General features: G+C 39.9%; 1 protein-coding gene across 1 annotated transcript in view; it reads right to left on the reverse strand.

Moving 5' to 3' along the window:
- The window catches only part of LOC134744133 (poly(A)-specific ribonuclease PARN-like), a 47,359-nt gene that overhangs the window by 14,028 nt on the left and 10,197 nt on the right, over positions 1-23,134 (reverse strand). The window contains exons 10-11 of the mRNA XM_063677830.1: positions 22,866-23,005; positions 22,100-22,140 (exon numbers count right to left, since the gene is read on the reverse strand). Of these exons, the coding sequence (XP_063533900.1) occupies positions 22,100-22,140; positions 22,866-23,005 (181 nt within the window). The remainder of the gene's footprint in view (positions 1-22,099; positions 22,141-22,865; positions 23,006-23,134) is intronic.

Raw genomic sequence — 23,134 nt, forward strand, 5'->3', positions numbered from 1 at the left:
GTGTTAAAACATACGGTAATGAAATATCAATACCTAACTGAACACACAAATATCGATAAAACACTCCGATTACACTGTCCCCTCCCTATATCGAATGGAACGAAGTTCCAACGGTTAGCTACTCGCAGGCGTGTAGAGATCTCGAAAACACTAGTGTAACGTGACCGTGAGATCCGTAACAAACCATGCGTAATTAGACCTTACTTATACTGGTTTTTTAGCCCTTTTCTCGCCTGTAAAAAGTAAGTGATTTTAAAACTATATAAAATAACGCCATCTGGTGTTGAGTAGTTGTATTAGGTGAACGTTGAGCGAGCTTTTGTGAGATTAATGAGATAATGAAAGAGTCGTATGTCATATAGCTTTGACATTATACTTTAAACCGTCACTCATGTAGCCTACAGTTGATATTCGTTCGAGAAATGTCCACCGGTAATAACCTTTTGGTATGGAAAGTTGCTACGAATCAGAGCAATTTTGTAAGTGTGTGACGTATTTTAACGTGGCTATGAATGTGTGAGTTTAGCGACACTGGTTTTCATACTAAATAGGAGTCATTTCACATCCACTAGTTTATTAATTCGTGGGTCCGACGGTTAGGCGTTTACCCGTATTTCAAATTAAAGGTACTGATAATCTGCCATAACATACAAGGTTCCATATTTTCTACAGGATTGACCGAATGCAACGAACCAACAAATCTTAACAACTTTTTTTATTTATTTTTGGTTTGGGTACAAGTGTCATGAGAAGATAATATAGCTATCATCGACTGTCAAATACCTACATAAAGTAACTTTCAATCAAAACGCGTTTTACAGATACAGGGGAAAATAATAATAAGCAATGTAACTTTAAAGTATCGCAATACGACTAATACATAAAAGAATAAATTTATGGACACCCTTCTACGTTTCTATTCTAGTCCTGCTACTCAAATTATCCAAACTGCAAAATAATTATCATGAACAGGCCTTTGTATCATTATACCGTGCCCCTTACGTACCGGAACCCTTGTTGACTGGGCTACCTCCCGTTGTAAGCCACATAGTAATTGTATTTGATTGACCCGCGCGCGTCTCGCTGACGGCATTATGAAAATCCACCGCTCTTCTTATGGATAAATGAATTTCGCTTGCCTTTAAAGAAAACCTGCTATATTTGTGACGTTTCTGGCAAAAGAGATGTTTTTTTTAAATGGTGATAAACAGTAGTGAAGAATAGTAAGCGGACTGATCGCGTATCGTATAGATAGATCCTTGCAAATGCAGAGGTGTCATATGCTTTCCGCCCTTTATATATACCTACTATACCTACGATGATTTACTGTGTTAAAAGGATTATTCCTTAAACGGTTTCCACTAACTAAATCTTAATAAATCACTTTGTTTATAGGTTTCGCTTTAAAAAATATATATTTAGAAGTGGAAAATCATGTTCTCTTTTTGTATGGACGAACACGTAGTTCCCTCTTAAATGCAGGACCCCTCGCCGACAACACAGTGTAATATCTTATGCCGCCTCTACATGATGGCCCAGCGCTGGTCCAGCGAGATGGCCATGCGATGGTTGAGAGCACTCACTATGGAATAGGCCACGTGTAGATACGTACGCACCATCACTGGCCCACTTCCTTCGAAGTGCAGACGAAAAACCGACACCGCGGCCATCCCATCGCCATCCCGCCGCGCCATAATAAATAATAATAATAAAATTCTTTATTTCAGGCCTGATTGCCCATAGATTGTTAGTTATATACAGACTTATAATATTAGAGTTAGTACATCTTGACACGCAGAGCACTGTAAGCACGCTTCTTATAATTGATCCACAGGCCGCACGTGTAGAATGATTGGCAATACGACATGAACAATGTTTTCTTAACCTCCACTGTACAACGCGCAAACCTGCGAATCAACATATTAGCTCTTACTGCCAGTGCCCTGCGTTTCCTCTCTATATCCGCATCGTCCTTTAGATCCTCGGTGATTACATGTCCCAGGTATTTAAAACTGGATACTCTGTTCAAGGCCACGCCGCCGAGTGTCACCGGCTCAACTATTGGTAGGGTCTTGTTACCAGCTCGGAAGATGAGTATCTCACTTTTTTTTTTTTTTTTTTTTTTGCCATGAGCCATGGCCATAAGCCATCCGACACCACTACCCTCTACACGCGGGCCCATCTTAGTGGGCCAGTATGATGGCCCATCGTGTAGAGGAGCCATTATCTTAAGGGACTTGGCGACTTGTCGCCATCACGAACGGAACACTTCGTGCAAAATAGTAGTACTTAGTATTATTATGGCGGTGGATTTCTGTTATTGTTAGTATAAATAGCTCAGAGAATAAGCTGTAGAATATATTACTACCTGCAGTCAGCGCAGATATGTGTCAGGCCAAATTAGGCTAAGTGGTGTGAATCATTAATAAGTGAGAGAAACCAACACCCCAAGCTACCAGAACAAATTAACAGAATATTGCATGATCATAAATGCGCGCCAACTATTTTGATTACCGTAAACACGAGTGTAATTAAGACTCCACACGTACCAAACGAGCATTACTCCCGGTTTAGCAAATCAATCAATTCGTCGGAAATGTTGCATGCGACAGTTCGCGTGTCGCAAATTTTCGCGGCTCGCTAATGGCACACGTTTTGGCATGCGGAGATTGCGGGGCTCGTGTCACAGAATAAGTAATAATATTTCATACAGAACGGACACGCTCCATCCCGCCTAGGGTTGTCATATGAACAAATGGAACATCCTGACAAAAGTCCGGACATCACCCTATAAACCCTGATATAATTTCCTGGACGATAATTTCTCCAAAAGATTAACCAGTGGGCCACTAGACCTTTAACTCGCCACCGTATGCTGTAGCTACATCATAACCTTCCCTATCCTCTGCCCAACTCACTAAACTAAACTTTTAGCTAGTTTCTAGTGGTTAGTTGAGGTTTCTATTGAAAAACCCTGACACTCTCCAATTGCCCCCCCAATCCTGACAAGGACCAAAAGTCCTGACATGTCAGGGGAAATCCTGACGTATGGCATCCCTAACCCCGCCCCGAATGGAAGTACCTCTCCCCGTGGCAGCAAATTGTCTAAATATAAACAGAATTTCACATTTTCACAATGCAAAATGTAACATTAGTTTTTTTATGACTCCTCTGACGTCTTCTATGTGTAATTTCTCATTTTCTGGTGATACTTAAGTTACATTGGCACGCTTTGTGTTCAACATTAGTACCTACTCCTACTACGTACAGTACACTACAGAGATAGTTGGCTGCAAATAAACATACGCACTACGAATATACTTAGTCTACTACTTATCTCTGCAGCTGATTGTACCTATTACCTACCTATTTATTCTTTAAATAGTACAATCTTCTTCTTCTCGTGTCGATGGTTTCAGACTGTGCGGGACCAGAAGGTAGCGACATTTAGCGCCCTGTCTGTCGCATCACGGAGATCCCGCTCAGAGCAGGCCTGCGGGCATGCTGGACAGGATATCATGTGCTCCATCGTTTGTGGAGCTGTCCCACATTGGGATTGGGTGTCTGAGCCGCTTAGGGCGCCCCACTTCAGCATGTTCTCCTTGCTACGGCCGACCCGGGAGCGCAATCGGTTCAAGGCTTTCCAGATCGGCCACGGCTGTTTATGCCCAGCGGGAAGCGTTTCAGCGGGGCGGACGTAGTCGTCAGGAGGGGCGCGGGTATATTCCCAGTGGGCTGGTCGATTCTGGGACGGCGGAATCCGGATGGCTGCAGTGCACCGCATAAAGCTCCTACGGCTCTTCAGACGAGACGGTGGTAGCTTGTGGCCGTGGAGAGGATGCCTTGGGTCTTGTACCTGCTTCAATTTTTCGACGCTACACGCCACTTCTCTACGGGTTTCCGGGGGCGCAATTCCTGCCAGAGGGTATAGCTTATTAAGCGGAGTTGGTTTGAGGCATCCGGTAATTATGCGGCAGGTGTCATTGAGTGCCGAGGTAACTTGTCCTGCGTGGGCAGAGCAGTGCCACACCGGGCACGCGTATTCGTCGGCCGAATAGCAAAGTGCCAGACCAGTATTGCGAAGGGTGTGCGCGGAAATAGTACAATGTACAATGAAATTTCACTGCATCTCTATAAAACACATTGCAGGTACATATGTGTAGTGTAGTGCAGTGTAGACTTTTGTATATCTTTACGAAAGGTATGTATACTTTGTCTTGTAGCCCCATGTAACCCCGTCCGAAAACACTGTACGTATAAACCGAGGTGTCTGAGGACGCGTCTCTAAATCGCTACCCGTATTTATCGTTTGTTAAACCGGCGACGACAAGGCGCGCGCTGGTATATCACCTTTAACGACATCTGCGGGGCTTACATGCGACGGTCGTGTTTGTACGGAATTTGGAATTTAAGTGTACCATGAAGTTGATAAAACGGAGTAAACCAGGGCCGCCAAAGAAACTAACCAATCGCTTCGCTAGATGAGAGGATGTAGCCGATTCGAAATGAGCCCCTCTGTCATTGGAATCATTGGAGCTCAGACGTTATTCTTTTTGATGATTTTCTTCATTTTGATGTTTGTATCGTATTGAATAAAAGCTAACCAAGCAAAGGCCAATCCAACGCGTAGTAGAAGTGTGTTTTCCGATTGCTCAGTTGTTGTAAGGCGCCTAGCGCGAACTCAAGATAATCGAATTTTGTGTGTTGACAGAGATGGGAGATATTCGATCTTCGAATTATGACGTTTACGGCAGCCTCCCAGACCTCGACGTCACACGTCACAGTCGCACTGGTAAGATGAGCCTCCTCGCCCATGTAAACCCAACTGTCGTCCACTAATCGCGCGTCGCGTGCGTCGGATCGCCAAACGGCTCTATATCTCAACCCACCCCTAAACCCTCAACACAACAATGTCCGTGTCACACCGACACATCCAACGACATACGCTCTTCTTCTTCTAAAACCATGTTGTTAGCTTCGACTAAACGGATAGAAATTTAATAGAAGAACGTCCCATGTGCATATGAAGGCCAGAGTGAGTTGGGATGTTATTCTTTGAACCGTGTGAACTTAAACTGATCAGGTCCCTAAAGTGTCCAAAGTGGGTTTAGAGCGTGTAGTGAAAAGCTACATTATTCTTCTAAACGTGCGTTGTTAGTCTACTAAACGGATTTAAAAATAAAGGAAGTACGGCTTAAGTGACTTTGGGGTGGAACAACATGGGTCGTTGTAGTTTTGCAAGTGGGTTGTTAGCTTGGCAAAACGGGCTGGATTCCAGGGGTGTTGTTCAACACGCATATACCGAGTGTGGTTGAATTTGGTCGTTATTGATACCAGTATAACAGAGCTCTCCGATTAAGAATAGTTTTTACGTATCTAGAGCTCACGGTACACCAGTTAGACCAGGAATTTCACTCGCTCGCGCTCGCGCTACTAGTAATATTACAGGACAAGAAAGGATAAAACATGAGAGCTTTTGTTAACAAAGCTTAGATGCGCGGGGTTTAACGGTGATAGGTCTTGTACGCTGTCTTATTTGTAAATAAATAATGGTTACCACACGAGTATGCGCGTGCGCAGTCAACAGGGGTGCAATACGATATTGTCTCATGACAGCTGATGTATATCACGAGTTGTATGTCTTGGTCGTTTACGATATGTAATGGACCATAATATGTTCAATTTGACTGTGTGACTGACAGTATCAAAATTACGAAGGAAAAACATCAGTTTATGTATAGTGCGACACAAAATAGTAGAAATTAAATAAAATGGAACTAAAAAAACTCCATACTAAATTGTTGCCATGTTTAAGCATTCGTGAAAAATGTGGCAGTTACGTAGGGAGTGGCGCCCTAAATTATTTTATACTATTTCCTGTCGGACTATATTTATGGTTGTAGAAACTACATTTATATCTTTGACGTTTATTTCCTTGTGAAACGGTTACTATAGTAACTAATTTATTAACTTATTTATTGGTGCCCTGACCAGGATTCGAATAGACTTTGCTAATATAACCATCAAAGATTCAAAACACAATTGGACTGATAAGATTAACTGGACTCCTCTGGTTTAAATGTGATTTCATATATAATAGATTGGTGATATAATAAGGTACAACGTTAATCACGACGAATAATTCTTATCACGCTCAAGCACATTATATTTATTTATGCAGATCGCATGCGCCGATGTCGGTCGCGATTATTGCGTTAATCCTTCAACGAAGTAAGTACGATATTTGATTAATTGCATGAATATTTAATTATGATTTCCATATAGTTTACAGCAGTACTTGAGGCTGTCATAATGCCTACACCCAAAATCCATCTTTTTGGTGATCGACACATAACATTTTAAAATAAATTGTAGAACACTTGATCTCGGTGTGATCAATCTGTCCGTTAATCTGAGTTACTTAGGACAGTCAGATGATAGCTTTCGACCCCTTTGCCAATCTATGCGCTAAATAGAAGCCCGATCCCATGCAGTCATACTTATAAATACGTATAAAACGTGACTTATGCATGAAAACTGTATATGTTCATCACACTAGTATGCCCTAGTTTCGAACCCAAGACCGCCGGCTTCGTATGAGGCCGGGTCTCAGCCAACAAGGCTGCCGTCTTTTATTCTAAAGTTTATACAAACAGCTTCCGTGTCCGTAACCCGACTCTTGTTATTCCAGAATTACATTCCACACACTTGAAAAGAGGACTTATACCGTCGTTAACAGAAGCCTCTCGTGCGATAAATCGCAAGTCGACGGGTGGCGCTATTACTCCAACGTCAACGTTATCTCAATCTCCTGTCCTACTTGCCCTTGCTTCGGTGCACATGTTTTGTCTCTTTCTGAAAGACAAACTGCGCGTACGCGGGTGCGATTCTATTTAGAATCCGGAACGGGAGCCTGATTGGTCCACAATGCATGTTACACACGATCTTGCTCTTGTCTGTTCAGCTATTTATTCACGTGTGTCAAGTTGGTAGTTAACCAAAGGGCGTTTTATTCTTTAGATGTTTGCAACTTCAAGGCTTTACATACAGATAGCCGATTCTTTAAAAACCTGTACCTCTTTTTTTGCTAAGCTCTTACTGTCGACTTGAAGAGCTTATACTCCACACTAGTAGCTGGAGTTTGAGTTAATTATATTACTCTTTTGTACTTCCATTATTCTTATTCATTAAGTGTCCATTACAGTTAGGCAAGTTCTTCTTATATTTCTAGTAAAACAAGTTGAAGAGATGTGTTGTGGTCGTAACACACAAAATTGTATATAACCTGCGTCAGGGGTGCGAAACTCCTCGCTTCGGGCAAACTCGGCTCCATATTAAATCACATTTAAAATCGGGTCTATCGCGAATTTATTTTGTTACCTTTATTTACCGACGTTTCGATACAGGTTTCACTGGTCGTGGTCGCGGCTAACTAAATGTGATTTAAAATGTGGTCAAAACGCGAAAGTTTTTAATGTTATAAACTCTGCCCGAACCGTGCAGAGTTTATAACATTAAAAACTTTCGCATTGGTCCGAGCAATTATTAGGGTTGGCACTGTTGGCAAGTCCAACAGAACATACTTGTTATATAACGTATTAACTCCTTTTTACACTCTGTTATTTTACTTTTTCTGTTTCCATGTAAACGGATAACAATTAGAATCTATCCTTCACATTCACCTTACAGGTGCTTACATTGTGTGTGCTTTAAATACAATAAATTGTGACCATCAAGACGGGCTTTCCTTCCTCGCCTTACTGAACCAGCCATTCCACCTCACCGCTGAACAGGCACAACTTGACGTCCCTTTGCGTGCACGACCACAAGATAATGACCTGAATTTTGACAACCCTTAATAGCCGAAAGGGATAGTGCCGTATCGTATAATATTAGAAAGGGACATCATGATTCGACCCTGTAACGTTGTCAAATTTTTTTGTAGGAAGTTTCCTTTCCGTACGGTAGTACTATTATTTATTCTGTGCCTGCGTCTCGTCTTTGTCTGCTTGCATTTATTTTGAAGTGAAGAAAACGACGACTCGTCAGAATCTACAGAATTGTGCAACTCTAAACGCCCTTGCCTTAACCCACCGTGCTCTCACTATAGTTCTAAACTTCTAATCCAAGGCGACTGGCAGAATAGCGAACGTTTGTCACGGCTGCCAACCTGACGTGTTAAGAGCACGCTTCCCTTTCTCACTTGCGTAACGAGCCTCGTGCGCGACAGAGACCGTAAACAACCAAATAGGAAACAATTAACTAAAAGACATATTGCATTAAGGACAGCTTGGTTTTTATGCCTTTTTATAAACTGTTTTATTCAGGAATATGACGCGTGATAAATGTCTCTTGAAGGTTGTCTTGATTTGTTTGTGATAGAGGATGGAGGTAATGAAATGATCGCAGATACCGTGTTTGTGAGCGTAAATGATTTAAGCTGATTAATTTCGTGTAATAAGTTTTGAATGTTGAAGCGAATTTCTAAAGCCCTTGGAGATAATGGGATTAGATAAGTTTATGTCGATTTTACACTGGCTTTTCGTTATGCTATGAAGGCTTCTATTACATCAACTTTTTCTTGTTTCACGATAGACCCTCAGATTGTGGTAGTGGCGCCCTGGCAGAGTTTCGCATAATATTTTTGCGCGTTTCCGTTAAGGTTTCCTGCCACACTTTTTTTTCATCGATATTGAAGCCGTTATGTTTTAAATTGCTGTGATAACTTCTACTACACATTAAGAATAAACTAAGGCGCCAGAAATCAAAGGTTAATGGATAACCGGGAAGTCCGTGGTCAAAGACTTATCCAATTATTACTGACCGACACCCGGGCAGGTAAAGCTACATAAATCGTAAAAAGTATAATTTCACTTTTCATACAAATTCTGTAGATGACACATGATTAGCCAGTGTTATGAATGCAATAATTTTTGGTTACAACGAAACGAACCCGTTATTTGCCACTACAAAATACCTTTTATAATTAGCGAAACGCGCGGCGTCCCTTTTACCGGTGACGAAATCGATCGAGAGCATCGCTACAAGCAGGTATCTGCTGCAATCGGTTCGCACATCGGTATCGAAGATCTCGACACGCCGTCGGGTATCCTTCGGCTGTCGGTGAGGTGACACGGACACTGGTAGTGAGGGGAATTGGATTCGGCGATATATTTTTCGGCAATTTGTTAGGGTCGGTTGCTGATTTTACGGCGGTATGGATGCTAAGGCGCTATGGGCGCTAAGGATGAGATCATCGCTACAAGCAGGTATCTGCTGCAATTAGTTCATACAACGATATCGGAGAACTCGACACCGACTCGCCATCGGGTATCCTTTGGCTGTCGGTGAGATGACACGGACATCGGGTATTCAGTAATCAGTAGTAGATAAGTAGAGAGAGCATCACTACAAAAGGCTATTAGGTATATGCTATAATTGCATCACACATCAAATCATTAGAATGTCGGTGAGGTGACATCGTCACTAAAAAGTTTCTCCGAAGAGCCCTTTTGATGATTCAGATTTTCTTGATATTTATGTAACGATGCGTGTTACGGAGCGTTGTGTAACACACAACACACATACACATAGTGTTATCAACCTTCATACTATTTCTGCCACTTAACATTTTAAATTCCCTTTTCAAATTTAAATCCTTCTTGGAATTCCTTTCGCAGGCTCAGATTTCTCAGTTCAATACAAATCTTCGATCAGTAAACATTATTTTCCTACATCGTTTTCTAAGTTTATATTTTATATTGTGAAGTGATTTATAGTAAATCCATAATGAACTTAAGTGCAATGTATATTGTGCACGACCTATTGTAACCAGCGAACCTCTAGACTACCTACATCCGAAAGGCACATTAATGGTGCCTTTTATTTCCTACAAATAAATACCCTCATCGTCCCTTGTACCTCCATTTTTAATGAAACACCCCGTTGAGTGAGGCTCTATCTACCCTGCCCCCTCCCTGCTGATGAGCATGGTTACAAGTGAGTACCTAACTGTTCCAATCGCTTTGTAATCCGATATCACGCTGTCGGATAGATGTCCTTCGCCTGGCGGTAAGTTAATACTGAATATAAAGAATACCAGGATCGGAAATTAGTTTCAGTAAAAAAGCGTTTCACACGTAGCGCGTACCGGAGAAATTCGGCGTCGTCCAAATCTCAGCGCATCCCTCGACCAAAAACTAACGGAGCGATCGCGGTGATACCCGCTTTGCGCGTACCGGCGATGTTATCGTCGGATCTCATTAGTTAATGGCAGCCAATTACAGGTGAGTGACGCGTCCGGGGCAAATTGCGCCGGCGGCGTTTCGCGCACGTATTTGGACACTTGACACGCGACCGTGTGTCAATTATAGTCGTGTGTGGTTCAGGTAGCGGACTAACATGGAAGTGCGAGTAAAAGGTCGGCACATGCTGGAGCTCTAGTCCATGTTTTAAAGACAGCTTGTGCCCGGTAAATAAAACTGGAGATATCACCAGTAAGAAGCGAAATTCAACATTTTGTGGCCTAGGTGTCCTAGGTGTCATATCGTCATATGTCCGCGTAAATTAAGTTTGTGTATTTCGATCACGACAAGTTGCGATGTCGATAAAAGTTTGAGGGCTAGTAACTTGTGACACAGCGGGCGGGGCGTCAAAGTCGAAACAGTGAGCTCTTTAATTCGCAAATGGCCGGTCAGTTATCACTGACCCAGGGACAGAAAAAAGGAGGTTGTGACTTGTGACAATCAACGATGTAGCTGCTCCAATCAAGTGTTAAAAGATAACAATAATGAGTTTCGATTCCTTCTGCTTCACTATTTCTATTTACTAACCGTACAGATGTCTCCTTACACGCGATCAATTACGGCTCATGTCACACCAATGTTACAGAGCTGTTATCTCGTGTTATCTATTTTTTGCCGTCCTGTACAAGGCAATGGAGCCCGTGTAATTAGGGTGTTTTCACACTGCCGCTTATGGCCTGTGAAACTTAAATGACCGTAAAAGATGTGTGGACTGCGGGAAAGAAATCAGTATCAGACGTTGAAGGAATTTAAAGTATCTAGTATGCCTTTAAAAACGGTTAGTAATGGATCACTCGGAAAAACAGAAAAAAGTAAGTAATGCTGCCAATACCACACCATAATTGCCCCAATATTATGTGTGTGTGCGTTATGTTTTATTATTGCAAGCGATAAGTGAGGCAGCCATAAAACGTAAACAACTAAACAAAGTACCGTTTTTTTAATGTGTTTTGGCGCGATCGCTTATTTTTTAACACTTTATGTAGTTTCCATCTACCACTAACCAAAAATTCATATTTCGTTGCGATGCAATGTAAACTAAATTTCCTTTCGAATTCTGTTTTTATTTCCTGATAACTCAAAAAAAGTGTTAGTGCTTAAATATCAACTGTTCACTGGCTTATTATGTTTATTCGGAGATACATAACAAATTACATACATACTAGATACATGATAAATTGGAAACCCTAAAAAAGCTTTCAAATGTAACCCAAGCACCAATTCACGACCCCACTCATGAAACTCATCAATGAAAAGCTATCAACAAGCAGTACAGGCACATTGTATCACTCGTATAATAATTCGTATCGCTTACAAATAAATATAAACATGAACAACTATGTGGGTCATACACGTTTTATTGTATGCTTAACTCGTTCGCGTCTTTCCTGTAGACAGCGTAAAGTTTTCTCAGTACTGGAGACTCAAGTATGTACCCGGGTCGTTAACTTTTGAAGTTTTGTCCCCAGAAGTGACCTTTTCCTGAAATGTGTTTTTCCTCGATATCTTTAACTGATGTCCACGTGCTAGTGACCACTGTGTAGCCTAAATCATCTCAAGCTATCTAGAGAACAGCTGTTCTGTTGTATGGACACGTAACTCAGTGGAGATAGCATCTGACGTGTTGTTACTGATGCTTGCCGAGTAAACGCCAATTATGGCTCGAGCGACTTTTAACCCTTTGAACGCCGCGCCTATCGTGTGTGGTGCGTCATCGTGAACCTTGTTGGAATGCAGGAAGGTACTGGGCTGTAGCAGGGGTGTGAAACCCCTCCTTTCGGGTATTCTCGGCTCCGTTCGGCTCAGCATTGCTCCGAGCAATTATTAGGGTTGACACAACTTGACGTCCCTTTGCGTGCACGACCACAGATAACATAATGACTTGAATTTTGACAACCCTAAAAAGCCGAAAGGGATAGTGCCATATATTAGAAAGGGACAGCATGATTCGTCCCTGAACCGCTGTCAAACTTCGGTTTTGTAGGAAATTTCCTTTTTGTACGTACTATTATTTATTCTGTGGCTGTAGCCGCGCGCGTCAGTTGACGTTTTTTGCAGTCAAATGGGTTAAAAGAGATAGTGATATCTGTCAGTGATGTTTAAGTGGTTATCTCAAAAAGTTATTAAAAAACATTTAATTATATGAAATAGTATTCTAGGTACTGACTGACTGCAGAATAAGCTTAATGACGATAAGCAAACGCCACGTTGGACACGGTGTCGTTCCTTTGTCATGCAAAATGCAAACAAGCGTCAAATGAATATGGCAGTACCTAGACCCAATTCTGGCAAACTCTTTCCTACTGACAAATTGGTTTAAGGCTTCTACAGACCTTGCAACAAATGTCATGCGATTTTAGATCATTTCTGGCGAAGGAGAAGCAACGAATTCAATCGATCGATCAGATGCCGCAATGTATTGCAAATCGCATGCTTGATTGCATGATTATCCGTGAGTCCGTGAGGCCGTTTGAAGATGCTAGTTACAGACATCTAGCTCACGTTTCGATGGTTCACCCAAGAACTTGACTTGAACGCAAAATCGTGCAACCAATGAGAATACACATCCCGCGCACGCGCGATGACTCTTTACGATGCGCGGATTGCGCTTGCAATTGTTTTTGACTTTTGTTCGTTTCAACACCGAACGCAATAACTGTAAGCACTCAGCCATTTAAAATCCGACCGTATTAAAAGGGAATTAAGTTCAAATTTAAAGGGAACTCTGTTTTTCTGTATGCTGTTTTGGTTTTGTATGTATCATTTGTTCGCTTATCGGTACATCGGGGACGAATGTTATGAGCTGAGCTTTCGATTAAAGCTTGTACAAACAAATCAGAGCAGGATCTATGTGTTCGTGGATGTAATTGCCGTTTTTGAAAGATAGGTATACCTACTCAAGTAAAAACTGAGTACAGTTTTTTTTGGTTAGAAGTAGGAAGAGAAAAAACACCTATACAAATTTCAGAACGACAAATCAAAATTTTGTAGGTATAAAACATCAAACACACCCGTCAAAAAATATCCCATCAACTTATTTTTGTCACGGCGAAGCTCGCGAAGGTCAAAGGATTATCATCCGATCGTGACATCCTAAACGAGTTAAAAGCTGTCAAGATGACAGGCTTGACATTTTGAAACGACAGTCGGTGGACTTCGTGACATGTCAAGTGAAATTGACGTTGGATAGTGTCGTCGGCACGATCCCTTAGTTGTACTACACGATTCGCTAAAAGATACAGCAAAAGACAGATTGCATTTGAGTATAGCAAACACTGTGGCATAATCCATACTATCCATACTAATATCATAAATGCGAAAGTCCGTCTGTCTGTCTGTGTCCGATTTAGTTGAAATTTGGCATATAGATACTTTGAGTCCCGGAGAAAGACATAGGATAGTTTTTATCCCGAAAATCATCCCTTAAGAGGGTCAAAGGCGGGGTGGAATTGAGATAATTAATGACTTGCCTGATAATTTGTGTAAGCAATTAAGCATATGCTCAAATTGAATGATTGCCATTAGACTTTATTCAGGCGCTATTCTTACTCTAGCTGCGGTTACTTAGTCCAGGCAGACGAAGTCGCGGGCAAAAGCTAGTCAACAATATTTTAATGAATTTAATCTCTTGATAACATAAAAGGTTTATCAAAGGCGGCGACATTTATTCATTATCTAGGTACATCTACATGCCTTATTATTATTACGAAGTAACTTGCAAAATTTCACAGTTTAACAACTTTAAAATTGCCGATGTAACATTCTTGTATAAAGACATAAAGATAAGCTTAAATGCCATCGACTAATTTGCATTAGATACCAGCCGATATAAAAATTAATTGACGTAGTTATCATTAGGGAGCGCTACATATACCATGTTTTAATACATAAAGTCGTTAAAACTGTACTCGTGAGCAATGAAAATGATCGCCTACTTACGATTACTACTTAAAAATAAGTCACAGCAAATACGTTACAATTATAAATCATATACGATCTTTTACATTCTTTTACTTTCATAAGTAATATAAACTATTTTTTTAAAGCTTTTTCAATATTTTTCAATTGTATTGTACATGTCAAGATTATTTACCTTTTTTCTAATGCTAAAAAAACGAACTATAGGTAACTACATTATAAACTACTATGTAAGCAAAAATTTATTTGTCTACGTCTCTACGATATAGTAACGGCATTTTGATGATTTTGGTCTCTAATGTTCATAATAAGGTGTCTTCATTATGAATTTATGAAGTAATTAACCTGCTTCGCTCGTAATTCGTGTCCGGTAAAAGATCAAGTCCTAAGAAGGTACGAAGTACCTATTAGCTTTACAAAGTAACGTAAGATGTTTTGTATATTTAAAGGAAAGCATAACCATAACTAGTGCGCGCTCAATTAGCGTCTTACATACAAAACTGACAATAAAATGTCTTTCTTTCCAGGACATGCCTTTTTTTTTTTTTTTTAACGTTGGGGAAATGCGTTTACGCATGCCACCTGGTCCGGGGGAACCAGGAGGGATGACGGACTAACCAGAGGACTACCGTCTAAAACCACCAACGAGTGCCGAATCCGCCTTAGATGGGGTGCCGCAGGGTCGCTAAAAGCATTCGACCGCAAGCGCCCCGGCGGGCGGCCCGCAGGCCGTGAGCATTTTTGGGTGCCACTTGGTGAGTGACCCGTCCTGTGAGCTAGAAAAACCGCAGGGACTCCCCCGGAGCCCTGCGCAGCCCGCTACGGTGGAGGCAGCAGGCGCGCATAGCGCCTGGCTCTGCCCCCAGCCCGTCGTCGGCGGAGTGGATGCGCGTTAGGGTCGTTCTCACGCGCACGCTCCGCTGCCTCCTTCTGCGACATGCCTAGAACCCAACTAGTTTAGTTTCACCAATACTCGATATATTAAAGCAACCAGCTACTGAACGTAACGCCACAATGGAAATCAATTCTCATAAAACCATATTCCTAGCTCAAGCTGCTAACATCGTCATTGAATATAGTAGTGGGTGGGCGGGAATCGTCAGATCGACACGTCATCCGCGCACGGCAGCTGACATGCAAATGATCACGTGGGCTTAACGTCGTCTCGTCCTCGTCTAGTAAGCGCTATGGAAAATGGCATCGCTGCGCGGTTGCGCCAACGTTGCGTCGAGCAACAGCCATAAAGTTGACTAGACGCCGACGCTCGGGAGACGCTACCCTAGTAGTATTTTGGTACGGCATTTTGTTGGGCCTCTATAAATAAACAGAGGCCCAGTAAAATGCCAACCAAAATGCTACTAGGGTAGTGTAGGGTGGCCCTAATATTACTTGTTTTCTTGTTTAATATTATAGTGTATCTGCATAATAGCGGATACTATAAGTCGTCCATAGAACATTAAATGTGTGGCGGTAATGGTTAGATCGATACATCTGCTGCGCGTGACTCCTGGCATGCTAATGATGACGCGTAAGTGTAACTAGTCCTACTATACACATCTTTACTAGTCTTGTTTAAAAAGTACACGTATATAAATATTATAAATAATAATAAATGAATAAATATTATGGGACAATCTTACACAAATCTATGTACCTAGCCTCACAGAAAGCTCAATAAGGCTTGTGTTGCGGTGTGGGTACTAGACGACGATATATATAATACACACTTTAATATATAGAAAACATCCATACCTAACTCAGAAATAAATATCTGTGACTAAGCGACCCGCCCCGGCTTCGCACGGGTAGTTCAACTAATTTACATAAAACCTTTACAAATTATACACATAAACTTTCCTCTTGAATCACTCTATCTATTAAAAAAACGCATCAAAATCCGTTCGAAGCATACATAGGGTCAGACGGACAGACAGCGGAAAGCGACTTTGTTTTATACTATGTTAGTGATGAACACACAATTAAATGCCCTTACCAGGATTTGAACCCGGGACCTCCTGCTTCCTAAGCAGGATCACTACCGACTGTTAATATTATGTAGTACACGATTATGAATTAAGAACCTAAATCCCTATGGTTACTAAATACATTCTCAAGGTATGCGTAGATACCATCACCGTTTCAGTTAAACTGTTTTTATATCCTGCTTTTGTACAATTTTTGAACTATTTAAGATCAATCAGTTGTTCTAGAGGTACATATTTTTGATAATAGTCAGCAAAAACTGTAAATACGTTTGTCAATGCATTTATGATCGACTTATTGTCTGGTTTTGATCTCTTCGCCAACAATATTAAAAGCCAGCACGTAAATGAGGCTAGCGCGCACGTGTCGGCGACATGCAAATGCGCGCGCATTCGAATGCGAGATGGCGGAAGCGGCGCGCGAGGTCGCGGGGTCGCCGTATCGCCACGCGCCATTGTCCAGCCGTGGGGTGACCATAGGCTGGCCGTAGAAAAAAAGACTATTATACACTAATTTAGTATACAAAAATAACTTTGTGGCAGTTATGATTTTACGAAAATATCTACCTACAGAAAAACAAAATAAAACATCGTTTTGCTCTTTCAATCAGTGGCGGATTTGCAGTGTTGGCCGCCCTAAGCTTGTAGTAACCGCCCCTTTTCAGCACCCATCATATAGACTGCCGCCCCTAATATCTGGCCGACCTAGGCCCGAGCCTACTGGGCCTTAGGGCAAATCCGCCACTGGCAAATTTTGCACATACATATAGGGCAAAATTTAAATCGAACAAACGAAACGTGTCTCTTACTAAGTCCATCCATATAGTAAACATCTTTTACGTTTCATAAAGAGGTGCCGATTTAACTTGTCAGTATACCACATAGTGTCGCAGCATTTAGAACGAAACGGGGGACGCCGCCGGGGACGCGCTTTTGATTCTTCCGTAATAAAATGTTTTTGGGATATTTATGTTTATATATATCCTCCTTGGTCAACTAGGGAACCATAGGTAAGAGAAAACATGTTTTTTTATCAATCAAAGGAAAATCCTGGTAACTCCTAAAAACAAATTTTCGTATGTCTTACCTAAGGTTCCAGAGTTTTCCTCAAAAGGAGCAGTCAATTTGGCTTAAACATCCTGTACCTATATTCAAAGAGTGCCAATTACAAGCATCATGTATGAATTTTTTGAAAGATGTCAATCGATTCTACTTTCAGTGAGATTGTGAGATTCTAATGTTTCTAATAAACATGCTATCTATATAACATTGTTCTCCAGACACTTCCAAATTGCGAAAATAAATACGGAATTTAAGATACTTTTTGCAGCGTGGTCACCTTACCGATATCCTCTCACGATTCCGCGCCGTACAATAGCTCCTATAAAACTAGAATGCGCACTGAAATACGCTGTGCCGTTACAGAATACGCGACTTTGTTTAACGAACCTATGTTTAAACCAGTCTCTAGTAAATAAAGAAGACTGACAGCCGGGTCAAACACATTTTAGAAAAGGTCACTTCTGTGGACAATTCTATAAAAGTTAACAACTCCGGTGCATATAAGTATATGCCTTTTTTCTTAGTCTAAAATACTGAAAAAATGTATCCCGCCTGTAAGGGTGCAGTTTACAAGACAGCTTTAGATTCCATTAACTTTGCGATGACCACAGGAAAGACACGAACAAGTTAAGCATACTATAAAAATATGTGTATGACCCAGCCTCAATACAACGCTGCGAGTATCGTCAATGTTGTAAATAAATGACATTAAATATAATTTTTACATTTTAGTTATTTGCGTCTGAAAACTGCAACGCTACTGCTTCTTATTTATAATTTCTAAACGTAAAATTGGACTTGACTGACCGCGCAGTTAAAAGTCATAAAAAAGGATTGAAGTAAAGCACAAATAAAGGTTTAAAATATTTTAAATTAGATCGCGCCATTCGACACGACAGATTTTATACGTATAAAGCTAAAATGGAAAACTAGTAAAAAGCTTCGCGAGGAACGCGGTGTTGTATGGAGTTTGTTCGTCTTAAATATTTACTAGTCTCTGGTTTAAACGGTTATTCTACTTTTGAAACGTATTCCGTAAATTAGATATAGGTCTATATACCGTTTAACTGAGGTTTGTAAGAAGCTAAGAAGTTATTATGGACTGCCAATACAGCAATGGACCGGTTGAAAGCTTGCCTGCATGAAGCTGATTTGTATTATGTTCATATTTTAGCATGATATTGTTATTTTAATTTTAATGTTAAATTGTAATTGTAAATAAAAAAAACTACAACTAATGTAAATATCTGTAACTTACCTATAGTGGAAGAGCGGTATTCTCTTAATACAAGTATTTACAATACTTAAAAAGAGATACTAGCCCAATTACCGAAACATTGTATGCTACCAAATAAATATATATTTTTTTATTTAATTTAAAAATGGAAAAAATATTATATACCTAAGTAAACTAGTTGAGCTCACGGATGCAAAATTTAAAACCGTTGTAAAACGAGCACTATCGCTAGGGCATATTATATATGTAGAGTTACGGACTATACAGGGTGGCTAAAAAATAAGTGCATTCCCGTTGCCAGGGAGGTTTTGGGATTATACTGAGCTACTTTTACTATGGGACCAACCCCCAAATCGCGAAACGGACTTATTTGTTGTAAATAAACTTTAGTATTAGCTCCCTAAAGGAATGCGTTCATTTCAAAATCACCCTATATAACAATATGACTCTAACAAATAAAACAAATTTGCAGAAAAGTAATATTTATTTTCAAAAGACACTTAAATCTATGAGATCTTACATTATGTATGTATATGTATTACTCACTTGCACAAGTGTCGCTTAAAACAATGTCGCCTAGTCGGATGCTATCACTTTATATCTTCAAGAAATAAAAAGAGGTGGCATGTGGGCATGTGTTATCCTTTTCTAATTCGTAAAAAGTTAGTATTTCATTCCATTTACTGAAAACCCGAAATTTTCTATAACCGGCAAAATTTAGTGAGCTGAATAAGTCAAGACTATGGGATACGACATACAACTTTGAAGACACAAAAACATGAGTATTTGCACTCGCCAATAAATATTTTGAATGATAGGACTGGCCCTAATGGACTTTGTGCAACCGAGTGTCAGCCTTAAATAATTATAACGTTAGAGTCACATTGTTATTTCGAGTCATGTCACGTTTACATACGTTCGGCGTGTTACATAATGGGCTTAAAAATTGCCAATCAACGTCTCAATACAGATTATAACGTTAGAGTCACATTGTTATTTCGAGTCATGTCACGTTTACATACGTTCGGCGTATTACATAATGGGCTTAAAAATTGCCAATCAACGTCTCAATACAGAGGGTACTTGAAATTGTGATTTAATATCTTCAATGGCTATTAAATTTTGATCAATTTATGGCATTCCAGAGATCCTTAGTCTATTGGTTATATGCTGGTGTTCAAATCAGCAATGCGTTTCATTTTTTCAATATATTTCGACAATAACCTAAAAATTCCGAACCAACTGGTACGCAACATCGCTAGGATTTAATTGGTGAGATTCGGATAAAATGTATCATATACGTGACATAAACGTAATAAGAACACGGAAATTGGTAACTTAATAGAGGGCACTTATTTTCGCACAAAAGTTGTTTCAATGCAGGCAAGTACACCAAGTATGTACCTGATGTTAAAAATATTGCAATTTTTTTTAACTACAAACGTAATATTTCTGAGGATCTTTCGTAAGCCGCAAACAATATAATACCTATTCATAAAGTAACCGACTTTCGTAAAACAAGTTTATGCGAAATAAAGCAGTAGAAAAACACTTACTTAACTAAGCATTATACGACATACGACATTTTATAAATGTGTGGCCCAGCCCAACATTAAAAATCAAAAAACAAAAAAAAACCTAAAAACCTTAATTATATTAATCTACTACATGATGTACAGTCGCCATTAGATATATCGGAGCGGTTGAAGCGCTTAAAAATATCTGAACACGCATCTAGCGCCTTGACAATAGAGGCGTGTTCAGATATTTGTGAACGCTTTGGCCGCTCAGATATATCTGATGGCGACTGTACATACCTGTAAACAGTATCTAACATAATTTTATATTCTCAGATCATATGTTTCATAGCCAAAATGCACAGGAAATATCTAAGACTACGAAATATCAACAAAAAAAACTCCTAAAATTATTAAAAATAAAATAAATCGGAATGCTTCTTCACTTAGTAAGTGTAAAAGAAAATGATCCCTACTGAAAATGATTCAACAGGAAATGTGTTTTATTTTTATTTTTGACACCTGGGGTGGGACCTATTGCATAATAAAATACAAGCGAGAGAATAGAGTGTATAGAGGGTTATTGTCATAGATAGTACATTTTGTAGACACAGTAAATTTAGTGCCATCTATCGACACAGGATTAAAACTAAAAATGAAAATGTATAAAAATATCAAAAAATGTATATGTATAGTTTGTCAAAGGACTGCCTTATTTCAAACATAGACAGAGAGAATCATACTATATTTGTCTTACACTAGTACTAGCACCCAAAAGAAAAGGATGAGTATAGTTTTTTTTTTGTTCTTATTTACTGACAATTTGTTTGAGGGTTTGACCAACTATATATGTATTTTTTTTAGAACGCCATATGACTTTGGCCCATGTTCTTTCACTGATATGAGTTAAAATTGTTAAATGTCAAACCGTGTCGCAAACGCTATCTACACGAGTATAGGCCGAAGGTGTGGCGCCATCTATTCGAGCATAACTTTTTCTTGATTTCCGAGGCACGTTTTTTCCTTAGACTTTACTTATCTTATACCTATACCGAGTTACATATGTATATCTTTGGTATTAGCTTGTATTTTATTATACAATAGGCCCCTGGACGAGAATGATATTATATGAATTATATTTTTAATAATATGTTCAACCCTTTGTCCGCCAAAAACGTCAATAGACGCGCATGTTTACAGTGTAATATCAACCTTCCTACATTCCGATAGGGTTTACGACGACGCGTTAATCGCGTTATGGGTGTAGCGTTCAAAGAGTTAACAAGCTTTCTTTGTCAGATTCAACCTAAATGACGATTCTATAAATTTACGTTTTAAGAAGGTAATTTAAAATTAAGGTCAAGAAGTATATTTAAAACAATGTCACTATATTAAAATTTCGAGAAGTATGTCTGTGTCTAGACACCAATATTTTTTTAAATAGGTACAGTCGCCATCAGATATATGGGAGCGGCCAAGGTGCTCACAAATATCTGAACACGCCTCTATTGTCAAGGCGCTAGAGCGCGTGTTCAGATATTTTTGAGCACCACGGCCGCTCCGATATATCTGATGGCGACTGTACCTTATTTACCTATGATCCTATTTAATGTATATTATATAATATAAATGCTTTTTACCTATAATAATAGGTACCTACGTATTTACTTCCATAAAATAGAAGGAAACCGTGAAGGTGTAAAATTTTTACATCATCAATATTTCATAAGCAAAAATTCGATTTTCTTTTAGTCTTTCGTATTTTTTCATGATTAAGTGATTACATATTTCAATTTTCAATTTATTTCTTTCTTCTAATCTTAACCTCTATCCGCCCACTCGTCAAACTTGCCAAGACAAATGCAAGTTTGATTTGTCAAAATAAAGATCCAAACTAGAATGGTACGTGAGACCTTTTTATAGGTATCTGGGTGGCTAGAGGAGAATCGCCAAATATCCTGGACGTCTAAAGTTTAATCTAACTATTTAAGAATCATTGGCTCCGCTACCTTGGATACCAAGAACAGAAGGAAAAAAAAGCCTACGGCTATAACAGCGATAAGTAAGTGATATACGCACGTGTACTCCTCCTTGCGCCAGTGTCTGCTATCTTGAATAGCCTGTTGGTAAAAAAAAATCGTTAGGTTGCCTTTTCACTGAGACGGAGATTTTTTTTTTATACCACGTCGGTGGCAATCAAGCATACGGCCCGCCTGATGGTAAGCAGTTACCGTAGCCTATGGACGCCTGCAACACCGGAAAATTACACGCGCGTTGCCGACCCTAACACTCCTCTCCCTTGTTGAGCTCTGGCAACCCTAACACTCCTTTCCCTTGTTGAGCTCTGAAAATGATGAGAGGAGACGTGCGGGAATCAACCAATAGCATCGGTTGTAATCCATAATATATCTCTTCTCCGCTGGATTACAAGTATTACAACTAAACTCAAACTTTTTTATTTGCTACAAATGCACGTACATAAATGTTATCATACATAATAAATATTGGTATCAGCGCATTCAGCCAGAAGACATGCAAATCACAAAATAAATAAAAAACATATTTATATATTTACAAAAACATATGTACAGATATACAAATAAGAAACATATCAAAACAATACTAAAACGAAAATACAGCTATCTTTATGGTCATCTACGGTTAAGTTATCTGTGGTCAATTTAAAAAGCTAGCAAAAAAAACGTTATCGGAATTCATTAAATGTCAGATTTTTTTGGTTGATTCCTGCACATCTGCTCTCATCTCCACACATCTCCGCCTCAGAGGAAAAACGCGCCACGAACGCAGACGTGTCGTCAACGAACTGTACCACTATAATATTTACCACGTGTTTGAACTTGGCGTACGGCACGAGTGTGGTCCGTGAATGTTTCGCGAGCGTTCGCATCACGTCCCTCGCTTGCTCCCGTCGCGAGAGCGCCACGAACGCAGACGTGTCGTCGATGAACTGTACCACTATGGGACCTGTGAAGAGGTGTCACTTTGTAATCAATTTTTCATTTAGCGAAAATATAAAATCTAATAATCTTACTTACTGAAAGGTACACTAGTGGCGTAGCGCTAAGGCAGGCAGTTTTTATTTTTATTAGAGCT

Source organism: Cydia strobilella, chromosome 9 (genome assembly GCF_947568885.1).
Source record: "Cydia strobilella chromosome 9, ilCydStro3.1, whole genome shotgun sequence".
Classification (NCBI taxonomy): domain Eukaryota; kingdom Metazoa; phylum Arthropoda; class Insecta; order Lepidoptera; family Tortricidae; genus Cydia; species Cydia strobilella.